Source organism: Eptatretus burgeri, chromosome 15 (assembly GCF_056783735.1).
Source record: "Eptatretus burgeri isolate ZD-2024b chromosome 15, Ebu_testis_v1, whole genome shotgun sequence".
In the NCBI taxonomy this organism is placed as follows: Eukaryota; Metazoa; Chordata; class Myxini; order Myxiniformes; family Myxinidae; genus Eptatretus; species Eptatretus burgeri.
In genome coordinates this window covers 8983697-9002358 of record NC_140975.1, presented here as the reverse complement: position 1 = coordinate 9002358, position 18662 = coordinate 8983697, and the positions used below count along the sequence as shown (strand labels likewise).

At 45.6% G+C, this 18662-nt stretch overlaps 1 protein-coding gene across 2 annotated transcripts in view; it reads right to left on the bottom strand.

The window, feature by feature from the left end:
* Positions 1 to 2944: 2944 nt before the first annotated feature.
* Positions 2945 to 18662, bottom strand: part of LOC147011453 (uncharacterized) — an 86900-nt gene continuing 71182 nt past the window's right edge. For both annotated transcript variants that reach the window (XR_015051772.1, XM_085857467.1), the window contains one exon: positions 2945 to 3502. Coding sequence is in view for 1 of the 2 variants with exons in the window: in XM_085857467.1 (XP_085713593.1) it covers positions 3335 to 3502 (168 nt within the window). In the remaining variant the exon portion in view is untranslated. The remainder of the gene's footprint in view (positions 3503 to 18662) is intronic.

Below are 18662 nucleotides of genomic sequence, written 5' to 3'. Positions count from 1 at the left end.
CATCGTGGACCCAGCCTCCTACAAGACAGCTTCCCTGCAGAGCTACTTACACTGGTTGAACAGCTCCCTGCATCTGTTGCCCCAGAAGAGAACAGAGATGCGCTGTGCAGAGAGTTCTGCACATATCAGTCAGATGTCATCCTGCCAGCATATGACCCAGATGAGAGGGTGGATGTGTTTTGGGTGGCCATGGAGATGACGACGGACCCTGCCACTGGCACCAGCCAGCCCATTTACCTATCGCTCTGTAGACTGGCCAAACACGTCCTGCTGATCCCTCACAGTAACGCCGAATGTGTGTCCCTTTTCAGCATGGTCAAGAAGATGACAACTGATCAGAGGAGCACGTTGGGACACGGCAAGGAAGGTCACGCCAAGTCAAGCGTGTACGAGGACAGCCATGTCGTCAGAAACACTCTGTGTTGTTTGCTGGCAGGGAAGATTAACATCTTCAAGCCGGATGGAGTCAGCTGCTTCTCGTGGAAGCCAGATGCCGACCTTCTTACGAAGGCCAAATCTGCCACCTACCAGGCTCTGAATAGCTAAATGTGCATCTTAACTGTTCAAACCTGAAAACTGTAAATATGTTATGAAATCAGAGTGGCCAGTCATTTCATTCATAAAGATGTATCAGTGAGTTAATGTAAACTCTTGTGTACATGTATGGGCACATACATGTAGAGCTTGGACAGTGAGTAATTTATGGAAACGTGACTGATGATCGTGATATCTTTGAAAAATAAAGATTGGTGAGTAGATCAACCATGTTAAGTTTTCTCTTTTTCACTCTAAAAATATGTTGATATATTTCAACTAACTGTGGTCTCAAAATGCAGGAGATTGCACCATTTTGCTTCATTTTTTTGAAAATTTCCCGGGGGGGGGCAGGCCCCAGGACACCCCTCGGGACGCGTGCAACTGCGTCGCACGCCAGCCTGCCGCTTTTCCTTCAAAAGGGGTTGGCAGGTATGAGACTGTCATGTTACCAGCTAAGTTTTCCAAGATGGCAGCTTCCTACAAGGAGGAAATCACCGGCAGCTGATCAGCGATTTATCGATAATTTTTGATGAATATGGCCAGTGAGGACGCTCCCCATTGTATTATTCACCAGTACAATGTAGCGAATGAAGAAGTCAAACGTTTTACGTCTGTAAGATGGAATAAATGGAGAGAAAGTGTCAACAAATGGCTTATCTTAGACGGTCACGAACGACGTTTAGCCGAGAGTGCACGAGTGTATATTGAGTGTGAAGAAATCCCCAGTCATCTGGGCTATCACGACACTTGCTACCGTCGCTTCATCGATGCAAAAAGGAATACGTGGGGCTGAGAAACGTTGTTCACAAACCATGCATGATGATGACTGCGATTGTTGATGATTGCATGTATGAACCATCGCCAAAAAACTGCACTCTGCATCGAACATTGCTGGACATGTTGTATACCTGCAACTCCCACGAAAAGCCAAAATTAGGTTACCCCGCTTTCCCTATTGTAGTAGTCGGGGCCGTCTCGGGGCTGATGCGGTGACGGGTAAGGAGGCTGGGTCCCCACCCCATGAGGTCTGGAACGTCCTCAACACTAGAGCCAAACTACATGGGTGTAAAATATAGAAATATAATTGAATCAATTCTCCGCGACACATGATACCGCCCGGCGCCCTGTTACATCGACTCAACCCTGCGGGGCTGGCCCAAGGCCACCCTGACGATGGCAAGGCGAGGGTTGCTCTTCCGAGCTGAAGATGCCACAAGACGAGCAATGCAGCAAAGTCAATACTCGCGCTGACTGGGTGCGCCTCAAGTGTCGATCAGCACCGGTTCGACTGCCCAGTTGTCTGCTCCACCCGCTGTATGTATGTAATGTCTGGCTGTGGCTGACCGGCTATATATAAAGCTGTCCGAGGCAGGGTCAATGGCGTTCATTCGATGGGTCGATGTGCTGGCGATGCACAATGGTTAGTCCTCCCACGCCGGCACTCCGGGTACAATAGGCCCATGATCGAGGTTAGTCCTCCCGCGCCGGCACTCTCGGCTAAACGTCGTCCGTGACCGTCTAAGACGAGCCGTTCGTTGACACTTTCTCTCCATTTATCCCAATCTTACAGACGTAAAACGTTTGACTTCTTCATTCGCAACATTGTCCGGGTGAATAATACACTGGAGAGCATCCCCACTGGCCATATTCATCAAAAATTACCGATAAATCGCCGATCAGCTGCCGATGATTTCCTCCCTGCAGGAAGCTGCCATCTTGGACAACTTAGCTGGTCACATGACAGTGTGACGAAATTTGCATACAATGTCAGCCAATCTATTGGCTGTCGAGGCGTCACATGGCCCACTACACGTGATCCGAGTGGAGAAAATTCAAATGAGAGAGCGCAGGGAATGCATCGATTTTCAAGATGAAAATACACAATAACTGCAGCAATTTGAGTGGAGAACTTTTGCATACGTATGTATTTGGATATATACTATCATATTATCAAGGTTTTGTCTCCCCACCCCCCGATGAGTGGACCCAAACTTGATTTTCAGGCACTTCCTGAGCCATGGCTGATGGCCTATAGTGGAGGAAGCTATCTCGGCTTCCCACCAGACTCCCCGGAATTGCAGGCCACGCACAAGAATAACTCTGTGACGCCGTGGGTTGCTAACTGACCGTCAACGCCAATAACTCAACCATGTGACTTGGGGTCCTCCGTCTAAATCGGTTACCTAAAAATAATCACGTGATCTAATTACCGGGGGGACACACCCTCGGTACGCCTTGTCCGAACCAGGTCACCTTACCTGATCAGATGCAACTGAGAGACACTGCCAAGGAACTTACCGGCTAAAAGAACGGATCGTTGGGAATAAAGTCCCGGCAAGGCAAGGATACGGACCATGCTGGATCAATGAAAGAAAAGACAAAAACGAGCTGGGAACATTTCTGCATAAGGATTTATTACAGGCAGGCGAGGAAAAATATGCGGCACAATGAATGGATTTATTGTTGTGTGTAAGCATGGATAGAAAGAAAAGTGTGGTGCGCCAACAAAACAAGCAACTTACAAAAGCAGACACAGAGCAGACTTATCCCGTTATAATTCTTCTACACTCTTAACTGAAGTGAGGACAGGTGCCCTGACACGTGCGCGCGCGCGCACACACACACACACACACACACACACACACACACACACACACACACACACACACACACACACACACACACACACACACACACACACACACACACCCTGATGAAGAGGAGATAATCTCAAGAAAGGAGAGGAGATGAGGCTAATGGTCTTGTAATACATAGCAGGGTTGACCGACCGTGCTACTCAGTACGTTTTGGGGGACGCTTCGCCGAGCGAACCCAGTTCGAGGGTTGGCGCCTTGTCTCCTGCTTGATAACGATGTCGGCGCAGCGCATGCACCGATCCAGAGAAAGGGCGAGGCCATTTGGCATGAGGAAGGAGGGTAGGCGGAGCCAGACGGGTCGGTGGAGCCTGCGGCGAGAAGCAGGCAGGTGGGCAGTGGAAAGGCAGAGTCAGTTTATTTTGTTTATTTTGTGTGTGTTCAGTGAGTGTTCAGTGAGTGTTCAGTGAGTGTTCAGTGAGTGTTCATTTTGTGGTGCGTGTGTGTTTATCACCTCTGCCACTGAAGGTGAAGGAGGTGATGTTTTCACCCCTTTCTGTCTGTTTGTTTGTTTGTGTGCAGGATATCTCAAAAAGTTGTCGACGGATCCAGATGAAATTTTGTCGACATGTTCGGTGTGTGACAAGGACGAACTGATTAGATTTTGGTGAAGATCTGGATCCGGATCCGCCAACTACAATTTTAAAAGTGATTCTTCACCATTGAGAGATAAGGCCAAAAACGATATATTGCACAATATCTCAAAAAGTTGTGGACGGATTCGGACGAAACTTGGTGGACATGTTGGGTGTGTGACCACGACGAAATTATTCGATCTTGGTGAAGATCCGAACCCAGATTCAACTACTAGAATTTTTTGAGTGGTTCTTCACCATGGAGAGATATGGCTCAAAAACGATATATAGCATGATATTTACCTCCGCCACTGAGGGTGAAGGAGGTTATGTTTTCACCCCTTTCTTTCTGTTCGTTACTTTTAAAATCGAAGATTTTTCAAGTATTTTGGTCAGTTGATTTTGTTCATCTGTCTGTTTGTCTATTTGTCACCTACAGGTCACATTTTCAAATCGATCTTCATGAAACTTCACCACATGGTAGAGTTTGCCATAAGGAAGAAGCCTATTGTTTCTGAGGTCAAAAGGTCAAAAGGTCAACAACGTGGTTGAGATTTTTAAATCCTCAATTTTCATCCCATTGATTTGAAATTTGAAGATGATTTATATTTAAGGTCACTGAATTAAATCAGCCAATTATTTTTGAGGTCACCATGGACCAAAAGGTCAACATGGTCCCAAGGTCAATAACTAAGGTGGCATTTCTAAATTCCTCAATTTTCATTCAAATGACTTGAAATTTGAAGAGGATTTATATTTGAGGTCACTGAATTTAACCACCAATTATGTTGGAGGTCCACATTGACCAATAGGTCAACATCTAGGCCAAATTTCTAAAATTGTCAATTTTCATCTGATTCACTTGACATTTGAAGAGGATTTATATTTCAGGTCAATGAATTCAACTAACCAATTATTTTTGAGGTCAACAAGCACAAAAAGGTCAACATAGTCCCAAGGTCAAAAACTAAGGAGGTATTTCTAAAATCCTCAATTTTCATCCCATTGACTTGAAATTTGAAGAGGATTTGCATTTCAGGTCACTGAATCAAACCACCAATTATTTTTGAGGTCAACAAAGGCCAAAAGGACAACATAGGCCGAATTTGTAAACTTGTCATTTTTTCATCTGATTGACTAGAAATTTGAAGAAAAATTGCACATTTGGTCATTGAATTCAACCACCATTTATTTTTGAGGTCAAATTTGTTTTATGGATTTTGCAAGTATCTTGCTCTGCATGACGTCTTATTTGTTTGTTTGTTTGTTTGTGTACAGGATATGTCAAGTTGTGGACAGATCTGGATGAAATTTTGTGGACAGGTTCGGTGTGTGACAAGGACGAAGTGATTAGATTTTGGTGAAGATCCGAATCCGGATCCAACGACTAGAATTTTTTCAGTGATTCTTTACCATTGAGAGATGGGGCTCAAAAACGATATATAACACGAAATCTCAAAAATGTATTGGGCCAGATATGTTCTCATGGGTCAGGCATTGCGTAGAGGAGGTATGTACTCTACCGAGTGTCCTTCTAGTTTTGTGTCTGTTCAGTGAGTTTTCATTTTGTGGTGTGTGTGTATGTGTGTGTTTATTTTGTGTGTGTTCACTGAGTGTTCATTTTGTTTTAAATTGCACTCATGCTTCCCATTAAATGCACCGGAGAGGAGAAACCCCCATGGGCATTACAACAGACCACCACCCTGAACGGGCAGTGTGTCCACTGGTTAGAGAGATTTGCATAAGCTCATTAACACGACCTGGACAGCACTGTTTCTGGCTTAATAAGATTATCAGTATGGCTGCAATGAATATGAAATAATTTTATAAAGAAATGTGGAGGTTTACCTCCCTCCCCATAAGTAAATAAATGAAAATGAAATTAAAAAAAAAACACACGCCTGGTTTAAAACCAAAGGATACCATGAATGAAAGGATGCAGAAACATAAAATCTTTTCTGTCAAAGCTTGGACAATGGAAAGGTAGAAAAATACAAGTAGCAATGGAAAGAAGATATAAGAAATCGAGTAAAGACAAGGGAAATAAGAAAAAGCACAAAACTAGGACACTCGGTACAGCGCATACCACCACCACGTAATGCCTGATCCACGAGAACATATCGGACCCAATACATTTTTGAAATATCATTCTATATATCGTTTTTGGCCCGATCTCTCAATGGTGAAAAATCACTTTCGCAATTAAATTATTCTCGTACCCAGATCCGGATTCGGATCTTCACCAAAATTGAATCAATTCGTCCTTGTCACACATCCAACATGTCCACCCAGTTTCATCCGAATCTGTCGACAACCTTTTGAGATATTTGTGCTATGTATCGTTTTTGGCCCTATCTCTCAATGGTGAATAATTGCTTTAAAATTTTTAGTCCTCGGATCTGGATCCGGAACTTCACCAAAATCTAATCAGTTTGTCCTTGTCAAACACCAAACCTGTCCAGAAAATTTCATAGGGATCCGTCTACAACTTTTTGAGATATCCTGCACAGAATCAGACAGACAGACAGACAGACAGACAGAGAGGGGTGAAAACATAACCTCCTTCACCTTCGGTTGCAGAGGTAATAAGAGAGCAGAAATGCCAGGAAAGATAAATTCACATGTGTTTACAATCTCCGCATATGATTAACATGAGTATAGATCAACCACTGGAGAGGGATGATGTCGGACATGGGCATGGAGGGGAGGACGCCAACAAAAAGGAATACTAATTTAGGGAGAGACGGTGGACCACCACCACCCTGAAGTAACAGAAACGCAGGAGACCTTACGTTTTTGTGGACCCGAGATCGACTGCTCAGAAATGTAAAGAATCTCCACTCATTAAGTCAAGTCCCCATTCCCTGGGTGTTCTTGATGCCTGGGGTCAGAAGCTCAACTTGCACAGTTCCCATTAATTGGATTTCATCTCAGCCATCTTTGTCCTGCTTTGAGCATGTCTCTCGTGCTCAGAATACACGGGGAAGAAACCGTGTCTCAGCGGCACAGATGGAACATATTTTGGGTCACATATTGACTCGACTTGCTTTGGCACAGCCAACCGCAGTCTCGCTTATCTCATATACATTCGTTATTGATAGGTTGATAAACACTGCAGCAAACTGGCAATGCGAATGAGCGTGATCACGTGACACGTGATCCCCACAGTACTATAAAGCCGCCGGAGCAGCAAAATTGTATATCACGCAGTTTTCCCCAAAATAGGGGAAATGGAAGCATCTAAGGCATTGATGAAATATAAAACAAGTAAACAAACAAACAAAAATACTCCACCTTTTATATACACACACCTCATGCAGGTGACGCCATAATATTGTTGTGGAAATGACTTTTAGGGGTTAAAGATGCTTAATACAATACAGTTATTTCCTTTCAGTGAATGTTTAGCATAAGCGAAAGTAATTAATTGTGATATTAAATATGCATTGCTTTTATGTAGAGTTAGACACCATCCACCCCTCCGCCTCTCCTCTTGTGTGTGTCTCCAAAATTATCATCCCTTTTGGCCTTTTATTACCCCACGCACGCATACCAAAAAGTGGGGTTAAGCAATTGGTTCACTTTTCAGCCTGTCTGTCTGTCTGTCTGTCTGTCTACGCAAACATCATTTTATGATTGAGGAACAATTTAATTTCAATTGAATTTTATATTTTGAACACAAATTGCAAAACGAACCTGTAGTTTAACAGTACTTTGGCTCTGAATTTGGCAAATTGTACAAAATCTTAATTGTCCCAATTGTGCATGGGCGGAGAGGAGTGAGATAATAATTATTTTACTCTGTCTGCCTGTCTGGCAGTCAAACAGAAATTAAAATCATTCCAAATCGGAAACTTACTGTTTTAAGGAAGTCATAAAGGACACGAACAACAGGCATGAAGAACTAGCGTAACTTGTAAGATAAGGTGTTGTCGAAGACGTTGCATCAACGGCAGTAAACTTCTGGAATTATTTTTTCTACAACCTTTAAAATCTTTATTTTATTTCAATTTGATTATATACTTGAACACTGGAGAACACAACTTACCTTTTTGGCACTTTCAAAACCCTTTCGTTTAGCAGTACAGTACTTGGACAAAATATTGCAACATTTTACATCATCACGACCAATCAAATTTCCCACTCACAGACCCCACCCATGGTGGTGGTGGTCGTATGGCAGCTTAGCTGCCGGGGCAGCTATCATTTCTTGAAGTGCGACTGTGTTGCTGATGCAGTGCCCCTCTACAAGCACACACACTGGAACTGGTACTCATTTCGCCAACCTCAGAAGGATGACAGGCTGAGTCAACCCCCTGGTGTATTAATTCAATGGCCGACAGGGCTTGAACTCAGGACCCTAGGAGACCAAGCCGCCACCCTACCCACTGAGCCAACACCAGGCTCACCCCACCCATGTTCTTGTTTTTCATGACTGCGTGAGCTATGGTGTTCGATGAACTTTCTCGTTGAATTTTTGCATGCAGGTTTCCAGACTAGGCTGGGGAGTAGTTCTGTATGGTAAGTGCAGTCATGCTCAGCATTGCCCCCCCCCACCTCCCTTTCTAAGAGCAGATTCAGGAGAGTCTGAAGGAGGAAGGTGGGGGTAGTGTTGTGAAAATGACTTTGAGGAGTTAAATATGATTAATATAATTCAGTTATTTCCTTTTTTTTTGTATACCTTGTCGAGGCTCGTATGAGAGCAAACACACGACACACAGCAAGGGGGGGGGGCATGAGACAAGAGGGGCAGGAGTGGGAAGGATAAAACAGTGGGGGAACAGAAACATTAGGATATCTGTGGAAGGGAGAGGGATGGGGAACATGGGGAATACAAGATGGACATTACAGGGACTTTCAGGAAGGAAAGCAGGGAATTTGAAGGAAGTGGGTTTGGGTGGATTAACGGGGGAAGAAAAGATCGAGGATTTGGATGGGGGTCGATAAGAGGTGGTGGTGAACAGCTGTTTTGAAGGCCTGGAGGGAAGAATGAGATTGAACAGAGTGAGGGAGTTTATTCCAAAGGTGGGAGAAAAGAGGAATGCAAGAGTGAAGGTGAGCAGTGATTCGTGATTTTGGTAGTTTTACCAGAAGGGGGTTGTTGGCGGACCTTGAGCGTCCTGCGGAAATATAGTGGAGACAAATCACAGACAGAGCGGGGGGGGGGGGGGCGAGACTGGAGAGGAGACAGTAGAAGACAGAAAGACCACCGATCTGCCTGCGGTGAGAGCGGTGAGAGAATCACTTTCAAGTGATTGTTTAGCATAAGCGTGATGTAATTAAATATGCATCACTTTTATGTCCACCCCTCCTCATATGTGTGTGTCTAAAATTATTATCCGTTTTGACCTTACATTTTATGTTTTTTTCCCTTTGGAATCTGTCTTCAATGTGTCATTACAGAACTCGCAAGACTGTGAGCACAAGTGTCGGCAGCAAAACTATCCTCATCGTCACTTTGAGGCCAGGATGCCTCGGAAGATTGGGTGAAAGGTTGGGGAAGGTGTTTGCCCCACCCACCAGCAGAGATTCGGGCAAATGGTAAGTGTGAGGGGAGGGGTATAAAGCGTCATCAGTGATGTGCATGGTAGACCTAAAAAAGGTGGGGCCAGGAAAGTTCAGGGGCAGAGAATCTTTGGGACACAAACCTGGAGGCTTTGTTTGTCAGGAGCTCGCGGAGCAGAAGCCATGTCGTACCCGGCCGACGCTGCACCCACTCAGCCAGTGTCATGCCCTCCCCTCTAATCGCCCCGATGCCAGGATGTTTGCCTGCATAGGATCCCTGAACTGTGCTATCTTCTTCATGACTCATCGGGTTAGCCCGACCATCTCTTTCTGTCTTGTCTCGCCCCAACTGTGACTATCTTACGTGGAATGTCTGTGGGCCCAGTTAAGGCATCAGCTACGTAAGGAATCCCGTTGGTTCATGGGCGTGTATGGTTCGGTAAGGGTAAGTGGTTTTGATTATTGAGCTCATTGTTTATTGCCATTGACTGCATTGCTTCCATTTGTTCCCTCCCCGTGACCATTTATGTATTTCCTTATAAATAAACCTGATTTGGTCTCGGGTGAATTCTGTCTGTGATGGCTGCTTTATTTGGTGCTTTTCTAAAGCCCCATTAAAGGGACCATTGGTTGCGGTCTCTACACCGCTTAGAAGATCGCTTCGTGTAACTTAGGTTGCTCGGCCTAAATTAGATCGCTCACTTGATGCCTATCTCAGCAGCACTGGGCCGCCTCAAGACTTCCAATGTGCACGGTGATGCAGTTGTCAGACGCATATCCGGCAGGGTGGTCTTGAAGCGGTTTCCTGTTCCGATCAGTTTGATGCGACTGTTCGGATTCAAACCGGAATGAGCGGTGCTTCTTATAAAATATACAAAGCCACAGCATGCTGTTCACCTGTGGTTGTCTATGACAGGGTTATCAGAAGGTGTCACTGGTGGAAAAACGAAGAGCGACAGAGACGGTTGTGAATTTGAAGGCAAACGTTTGGTGACTGATGGTGGGAAAAGATGATTAGGGAGTAAAATGGTTCAACTCCACTGTTTCATTTGTTTCTTCATGTGCTTTTCTGGAGAGTAGGTATTGTTAGTATAGTCAGTGTTTCTGTTAACCCGTCAACTTTCGAATTCAAATCCAGATAATTTCACAGATTTATTACTTGCAAAATCGAAGATTTTTCAAGTGTATTGGTGAGTCGATTTTGTTATTCTGTCTGTCCGTTTATCGCCTTCAGGTCACAATTTTAAACCGATCTTCATGAAACTTCACCACATGGTAAAGCGTCTCATGAGGAATAAGCATGTTGTTTTTGAGGTCAAAAGGTCAACATAGGCCAAAGGTCAACAACTTAGGTGGGATTTCTGAAATCCTCAATTTTCATCCGATTGACTTGAAATTTGAAGAGGATTTATATTTCAGGTCACTGAATTCAACCAGCCAATTATTTTTGAGGTCAACCTGGACCAAAGGGTCAATATAGGCCAAAGGTCAACGACTAAGGTGGTATTTCTGAAATCCTCAACTTTCAACCGATTGACTTGAAATTTGAAGAGGATTTATATTTCAGGTCATTGAATTAAACCAACCAATCATTTTGGAGGTCCACATAGGCCAAAATGTCAACATAGGCCGAATTTATAAAATTGTCAATTTTCATCCGATTAACTTGAAATTTGAAGAGGATTTGCATATTTGGTCATTGAATTCAAGCACCAATTATTTTTGAGGTCAAATTTGTTTTTATGGATTTTGCAAGTGTCATGCTATGCACGACGTCATCTTCTTGTTTATCCTTTCTTGGCTTCAACATCATATCAACTTCCACTTGCATCTGTTGAACGTTGAGACAAAACCTCCCACTTTCAGAACTCCATCAGATCATTATAACATCAGAACAACAGACAGAAGAAGGAAAGTTAATTAATTTAATTTATTGTAGCGACAATGGAGTGACAAAGAATGGCTAGATGTGGGTACTCGATGTAAAATCGCCCCATGATTGTATCATTACTGAACTGCTGCTTTGCTGCCGACGCAGTACCCACTTGCCACACAAGAAATTTCTAATTGGTTCGGGGTACCGGCACCGAACAGCCTACTCTGTCAAAAGACACGGTCGGATATTTAACATCCACCAGCGAATCCGAGCGGACGGTTCACTCGAGTAATAACGTCCATGTGAGGGATGGCTTGCAACACCCTGCCTGCGAAACTCCAATTCGCCAGTTTATTGTCGAGTCGATAATCGAACCCAGGAAATTCTACTACACCTCTGCACCATCCTGCTGTTGGCGTATCTTGAGGGGTTCTCTTGAGTTTCAACACGTCTTAGTAATAACATAGTATCCATTACACCTGACTGTGTAGAAAGCGTGTACGTGAGATTTGTACGTACAGCGTTTAATTGCAATCCACACGAAGTTTCGCACTGAATTTCCCAGAGGCACTCCAGCTGTGCTGGTTACAATATTTTGATACGTTTTGGTAATTCATGCATTTATAGTAATCACACTACCCTCCGCGCTTTCAACATCTCCGTTTCTCAGGACGCGGGATCTTGAGGATGACGTCAAATGTTTCCGGGCTGCAGATATATATATATATATATATATATATATATATATATATATATATATATATATATATATATATATATATATACATACGGGTGGGGCATGCTTGCACACTGCAAGCAACAACTCGGGGCATCCTACTTCTTCTTCTTTCGGCGAGCTCCCGTAAGGGGTCGCCACAGCGGATCAACCGTCTCCATTTCGCTCTGTCCTCCACATCTTCCATTGACACTAAAAACCACCCGCATTGTCCGCCTTCACCGCATCCATGAATCTCTTCTTTGGCCTTCCTCTTCTCCTCCTGCCTGGCGGCTCCATCTTCAACATCCTTCTCCCGATATACTCCGCTTCCCTCCTGTGCACATGTCCAAAGCATCTCAATCTCGCCTCTCTCACTTTGTCTCCAAACCGTCCTACCTGCGCTGTCCCTCTAATATACTCATTCCTTATCCTATCCATCCTTGTCACTCCCAACGAGAATTGCAGCATCTTCAACTCTGCCACCTCCAGCTCCGCTTCCTGTCTTTTTGTTAGCACCACCGCCTCCAAACCATACAGCATAGCTGGTCTTACTACCGTCTTATATACTTTCCCCTTCACTCTTGCAGCTACCCTTCTGTCACAAATCACTCCTGCAACTCTTCTCCAACCACTCCATCCTGCCTGCACTCTCTTTATCACTTCTCTCCCACACTCTCCGTTACTTTGGACAGTTGATCCCAAGTATTTAAACCCATCCACCTTCCCCACCTCAACTCCTTGCAACCACACCATACCACCACCCTCCCTCTCATTTACGCACATGTACTCCGTCTTACTCTGACTGACTATGATTCCCCTTCTCTCCAGTGCGTACCTCCACCTCTCGAGGCTCGCCTCAGCCTGCTCCCCACTCTCCCTACAGATCATGATGTCATCCGCGAACATCATAGTCCATGGGGACTCCAGTCTGATCTCGTCTGTCAACCTGTCCATCACCATTGCAAACAGGAAAGGGCTCAGAGTCGATCCTTGGTGCAATCCCACTTTTACCTTAAACCGGTCCGTCATTCCTACCGCACACCTCACCGCTGTCACACTGTCCTCATACATATCCTGCACGATCCTCACATACTTCTCCACCACTCCTGACTTCCTCATACAATGCCACAACTCCTCTCTTGGCACCCTATCATAAGCTTTTTCTCAATCCACAAACACACAATGTAACTCCTTCTGGCCTTCCCTATACTTCTCCATCAACATTCTCAAAGCAAACATCGCATCAGTGGTGCTCTTTCCTGGCATAAACCCATATTGCTGCTCACAGATCGTCAACTCTCCTCTCAACCAAGCTTCCACTACTCTTTCCCACAACTTCATGGTGTGGCTTCACAACTTTATCCCTCTGTAATTTCCACAACTCTGCACATCACCCTTATTCTTGAAAATCGGAACCAGTACACTTAATCTCCACTCCTCCGGCATCCTCTCACTTTCCAAGACTTCATTAAACAATCTGGTTAACAACCCCACTGCCATCTTTCCTAAGCACTACCATGCCTCCACTGGTATACCATCTGGGCCAACCGCCTTTCCACTTTTTATCTTCTTCATAGCAGTCCTCACTTCATCCTAACTGATCCACCCCACTTCCAGATTCACTATCTCCACCTCTTCCAACTCTCTCTCTCTCTCTCTCTCTCTCTCTCTCTCTCTCTCTCTCTCTCTCTCTCTCTCTCTCTCTCTCTCTCTCTCTCTCTCTCTCTCTCTCTCTCTCTCTCTCTCTCTCTCTCTCTCTCTCTCTCTCATTTTCTTCATTCATCAGCTCCTCAAAGTACTCCATCCACCTTCTCAACACACTCTCCTCGCTTGTCAGCACATTCCCATTTGCGTCCTTTATCACCCGAACCTGCAGCACATCCTTCCCAGCTCGGTCCCTCTGTCTTGCCAATCGGTATAAATCCTTTTCCCCTTTTTTGTATCCAACTTCTCATACAGCTCGTCATATGCCTTTTCCTTGGCCTTTGCCACCTCTCTTTTTGCCTTTCGCCGCCACTCTTTGTACTCCTGCCTACTTTCTTCATCTCTCTGACTATCCCACTTCCTTTTTGCCAACCCCTTCTTCCTTATACTTTCCTGTACTTCCTCGTTCCACCACCAAGTCTCCTTATCTTCCTTCCTCTGTCCAGATGTCACACCAAGTACCTTCCTAGCTATCTCCCTCAACTTCTGCTGTAGTTGTCCAATCATCCCACCCATCTTTACCACCATCCAACGCCTGTCTCACTTCCTCCCGAAATTCCGCGCAACAGTTTTCCTCCTTCAGCTTCCACCATCTGGTCCTTGGTTCAGCCCTCACTCTCTTCCTCAACCTCACCTCTAAAATCATCCTACAGACCACCAATCAATGCTGTCGAGCAACACTCTACTCTGCCACCACCTTACAGTCTCTAATCTCTTTCAGGTTGCATCTCCTGCTTAAGATGTAATCCACCTGTGTGCACTTTGCTCCACTCTTGTATGTCACCCTGTGTTCCTCCTTATTCTTGAAATACGTATTTACCACTGCCATTTCCATTCTTTTTGCAAACTCTACCACCATTTGCCCTTCCACATTTCTCTTGTTGAGACCGTACCTACCCATCACCTCCTCATCTTCTTTATTCCCTTCCCCAACATGCCCATTGAAATCTGCTCCAATCATCACTCTTTCATCCTTGGATACACTCTCCACCACTTCATCTAACTCACTCCAGAAATCTTCTTTATACTCCATCTCACACCCCATATGTGGGCCATATGCACTGATGACATTCATCATCACCCCTTCAATTTCCAACTTCACACTCATCACTCGGTCAGACACTCTCCTTACCTCCAATAATCTTGACATAATCTTCCTTCAGGATTACCCCGACACCATTTCTCCTCCCATCCACACCATGGTAGAACAGTTTGAAACCACCTCCAATCCTCCTCACCTTACTCCCCATCCACTTGGTCTCTTGTACAAACAGTATGTCCACCTTTCTTCTCTCCATCATATTGTTGTGGTTGACGAAATTCGCAAACCACCATTCAGGTCCCTTAGGTGAGATATCTCGGTAAGTATATGTGTAGTTAGGCCCAAACCCGTTGTTTCGAGGGAATAAATGTCATTCATTCGGGCTGCGACCCCTCTAGATAGCCGTTTTTCTTTTACTATCTTTATTTTGGACCAGCCGCCATTACTACCACCACCAACCACGTCTCAACAGCCATCACACAACAACCACCAACCGCAACGCCGCTTCACAACAACAGCCACGACCTTTACCGTCACAACTCACCCTCGTAACCATCGCATCACCGTCATTCCCACGCCGCTTGTGGGCGCCGATACTGGACTCGTGCAGGGCGCGCACCGAGCAGCGGGTGCAGAGGCACAGCCTTTCCGAAGGAAACGGATCCAAAACGACTCACGCCCACTTCTGTTCCGTCCTATCGGCGAGCGTGGGGCGATTTGGCCCCGCCTCTAGGGGCGTTGGAGTGTGGTCGCTATATGCAAATTCATGGATCAGAAAGCATTCACGCCCACTTTTCCTCGGTCCAATGGGGAGCCAGTTAGAGGTGAAGGGTCGGAGGTAAAGGGTCGAAGGTGAAGGAGCGAGGCCACGGGGCATATAAGGGGCCGCGCTCGCCAAACAGTTCAGTTCGGAGGGGAGGGAGTGAAGAGTTCGGAGCCAGTGAAGAGTTGGGACGAGTCAAGAGAGGAGACGGAGAGGGCGGTTGGACGGAGCTGTGGAGAGGTGGCGGCGGCGAAGGCGGTTGAGGGGGTGCTCGTGTCGGAGTCGGGGAGCTGCGGAGGGAGACACCAGCGGCGCGACCGATGTCGTGGTGGAGACGCTCGTCGCGGGACCCGAGACAGGGAGATATCCTCCTTCCCCCGAGCATCAACAACCCCCTCCTGTTTCCCCCCCGCGCTGAGATAGTGCGAGAAGGGGGCCCCGTCCCCACCCCATACCAGGCAGTCCCAGCGAGGCCCGTGGAGTCGGTGCGCCAGCGCCATTTCGCGGCTCATCACCAGACGGGTAGGCCCGACGCGTTCTCGGCCCCAGGCCCGCCTCATCCTTGAGGGTGGTCCTTTTCTTTTGCTTTGGGTATATGTGTTGTCGGCGCAGTCTGCGAAGTAAAACTGCATAAGTGTTGCCGTGTGCTCGCGTAGTCGGTTAGATCTGCATTGTTGCATTTGCTTTTTGTGTATTATTGTGTTTCTTCTTTTACATTTGCTTTTGGTGTAATTGTATATGTGTGCTTTCCGTTCATCGCGAAATAAATGTGCTTCATGTTGAACTGTTTTCCCGTTTCGCTTTGTCTTTTCCTTTATTGAATCTCCATCTTACTTCACGTAAAGGGTTGGTCGTGGGCTAAAACGCCCGATAATTAATTGAACCGTCGAGGCCGACGATAACACCGCTCGGTTATCCCGATAGTACGGAACGGGTCGCTTAAAGTGGCCCGTGTCCGAAGTCGACCTGCGGCGAGGTGCGATCGCCCGGTCTACCCTCCGTGTGGGTACTTAGGTAGGTCGAATTTGGCGAGCAACCCTATCCCACGAGGGGGGCCGGTTGGCACGATCGTGGTGAGGCCGAAAGGTCCACCCGTGACTAGTTCCCGGCGTTAATCCGAGAGGGTCACGACGGGATTGTCCGTCCGGTGGGCAACGTGCCGCGATTCGAGTTACGTGGCCGCTCGCACGCCGGCGGGCGCGAATCCGCAACAATATCAACCAACTCTCGCCCTTTGCCAGTCATCATCCCAACATTCAGAGTTCCAACTCTCACCTCCACACTTCTACCCTTCCCCCTCTCCCACTGCCTCCGGACTCGCCTTCCCCGTCTCCTTCTCCTCCTTCGCCCAGCCGTAGCACAATTTCCACTGGTACCCTGCTGACCACCGGTACCGGTGGCGGTCGTTGGTAACCCGGGCCTTGACCGATCCGGTATGGAAATTCGTTTTGTTGTCCGCATAATGATTTGTCAAAGGTTTTTTTACGCCGGATGCCCTTCCTGACGCATCCCTGGTCGACTCTTAGGACACACAGGGATATCCTGTGACATACAGACATACATAGATATCCTACATACAGACATAATAAATTTAAGCTTTGTAATCAAATAACCGACCAGAAACAGCATTTGACTATCAGGAGGAACCCAAATAGACAAATATGTAGTCATCAGGAAGCAACCTGGATAGGATGCGGATGCAACTCCTCTACCCTGAAACCCATGTTCAGGTACAGCCAGGTGAACCTTGCAAAAACTACATACATGCAAGATTCACCCCTCCATAGACAAAGAAAAAGCAAGGAGAGATGGAGGAAAAGAAGAACCCACCCCCCCTAACCCTCTGCCCCCACAAACACATATACGGATACATTGAGTCCTGTGAGGGCTCTGTTCCAATTTCTGAAACCCGCATTTGGATAGAACAACCACCACACGAATTCATTATCCATAAATACCTTTTTATTTATTTTACCTTCCCACCACAGAATGTACACAGGAGTCCACCATCGCACAAAACAATACACAGGCTCTCTATTTATAGTGAAGTTCCCATTCCGCAAAACACTCATAACGTACTTGCGGTTGATTAACGAATCAATTAATTATTAAAAATAAAATATAAAAACACAAAAAAAGTATATATTTGCATTTAATTAATTAAATTCTTTCACACAACTGTCAATGCAATGGCAATCTGTTCATATGAAAGCCAACCAAACTTAAACAAGAGATTACAATGATGTCTAAAAACATTCCCACATGACCGAATCAAACTATTAGCAAAACATACCCTCTCTAACATAATGGTATAGATCTTCGGAGCACGAACCACAAAATCCTCCTTTAAAGAACAAATTCGAGCAAATCTAATAAGCTGAGATGAAAACACATCATAACCTATGTTAAGGAGCTGTCACACCTTGATGTTTTAGCCAGCGTATGGCAAGGTCTCAAAATGTTTGTAAAATGCCGGCGTACGCTGAACTACTGATGTTTTTTAAAAAAAGGTTTGGGCGTATAATAACGTGTTGGACGTATGCATAATGTATTAGTAAAGTACACAGAACGTTTCAATCACATATAGATAACTTATACCAACGAATGCTGAGCGTGTTGTCGGCGTTCACAACCTATGCCTAACGATAGTCTAACTTATGCATAGCGCGGCAGCGTATCGCCGACGATCACGTGGCGTAGGCTATTCATAGGCTGCGGCTCGACGATTCAAATCATAACTGCACTAGACATCGAAGTGTGAAGCCGCTGTCACACCTTGACATTTGAAAAATTTGCCGAACCAAGCTGACACACGTCAAATACATTATGGGTAAGTTTTGTATACATTAAGAGCATGCTGGCATACGTCGTAGTACGCCGGCATACGTCATCATACGCTGAGTACGTCAAAAAATTTTCAGCATGTTGAAAATTTCTCGACGTACTCGGCGTATGACACATGTTCCGCATATGCTGGCCATAAGTTGTCGGCACGTTACGCGATCGTTGACACACATCGACCCACGTTACTCATAAGTCGAAACACGTCGAGGTCATGGTTAGCGTCAGTGTTCCAGACTCCCTAGTTTTTTTTTTTTCTTCGGTATGACGGTGATGTTGACACTTCGATTTCTAGTGCGGTTATGATTTAAATCGTTGAGCGGCAGCCTATTAATCATATTATATTATAACTGCACTAGAAATCGAAGTGTCAACATCACAGTCATACCGAACAAAAATAAAAAACAAAAAAAAACGGAGTCTGGAACACTGACGCTAACCATTACC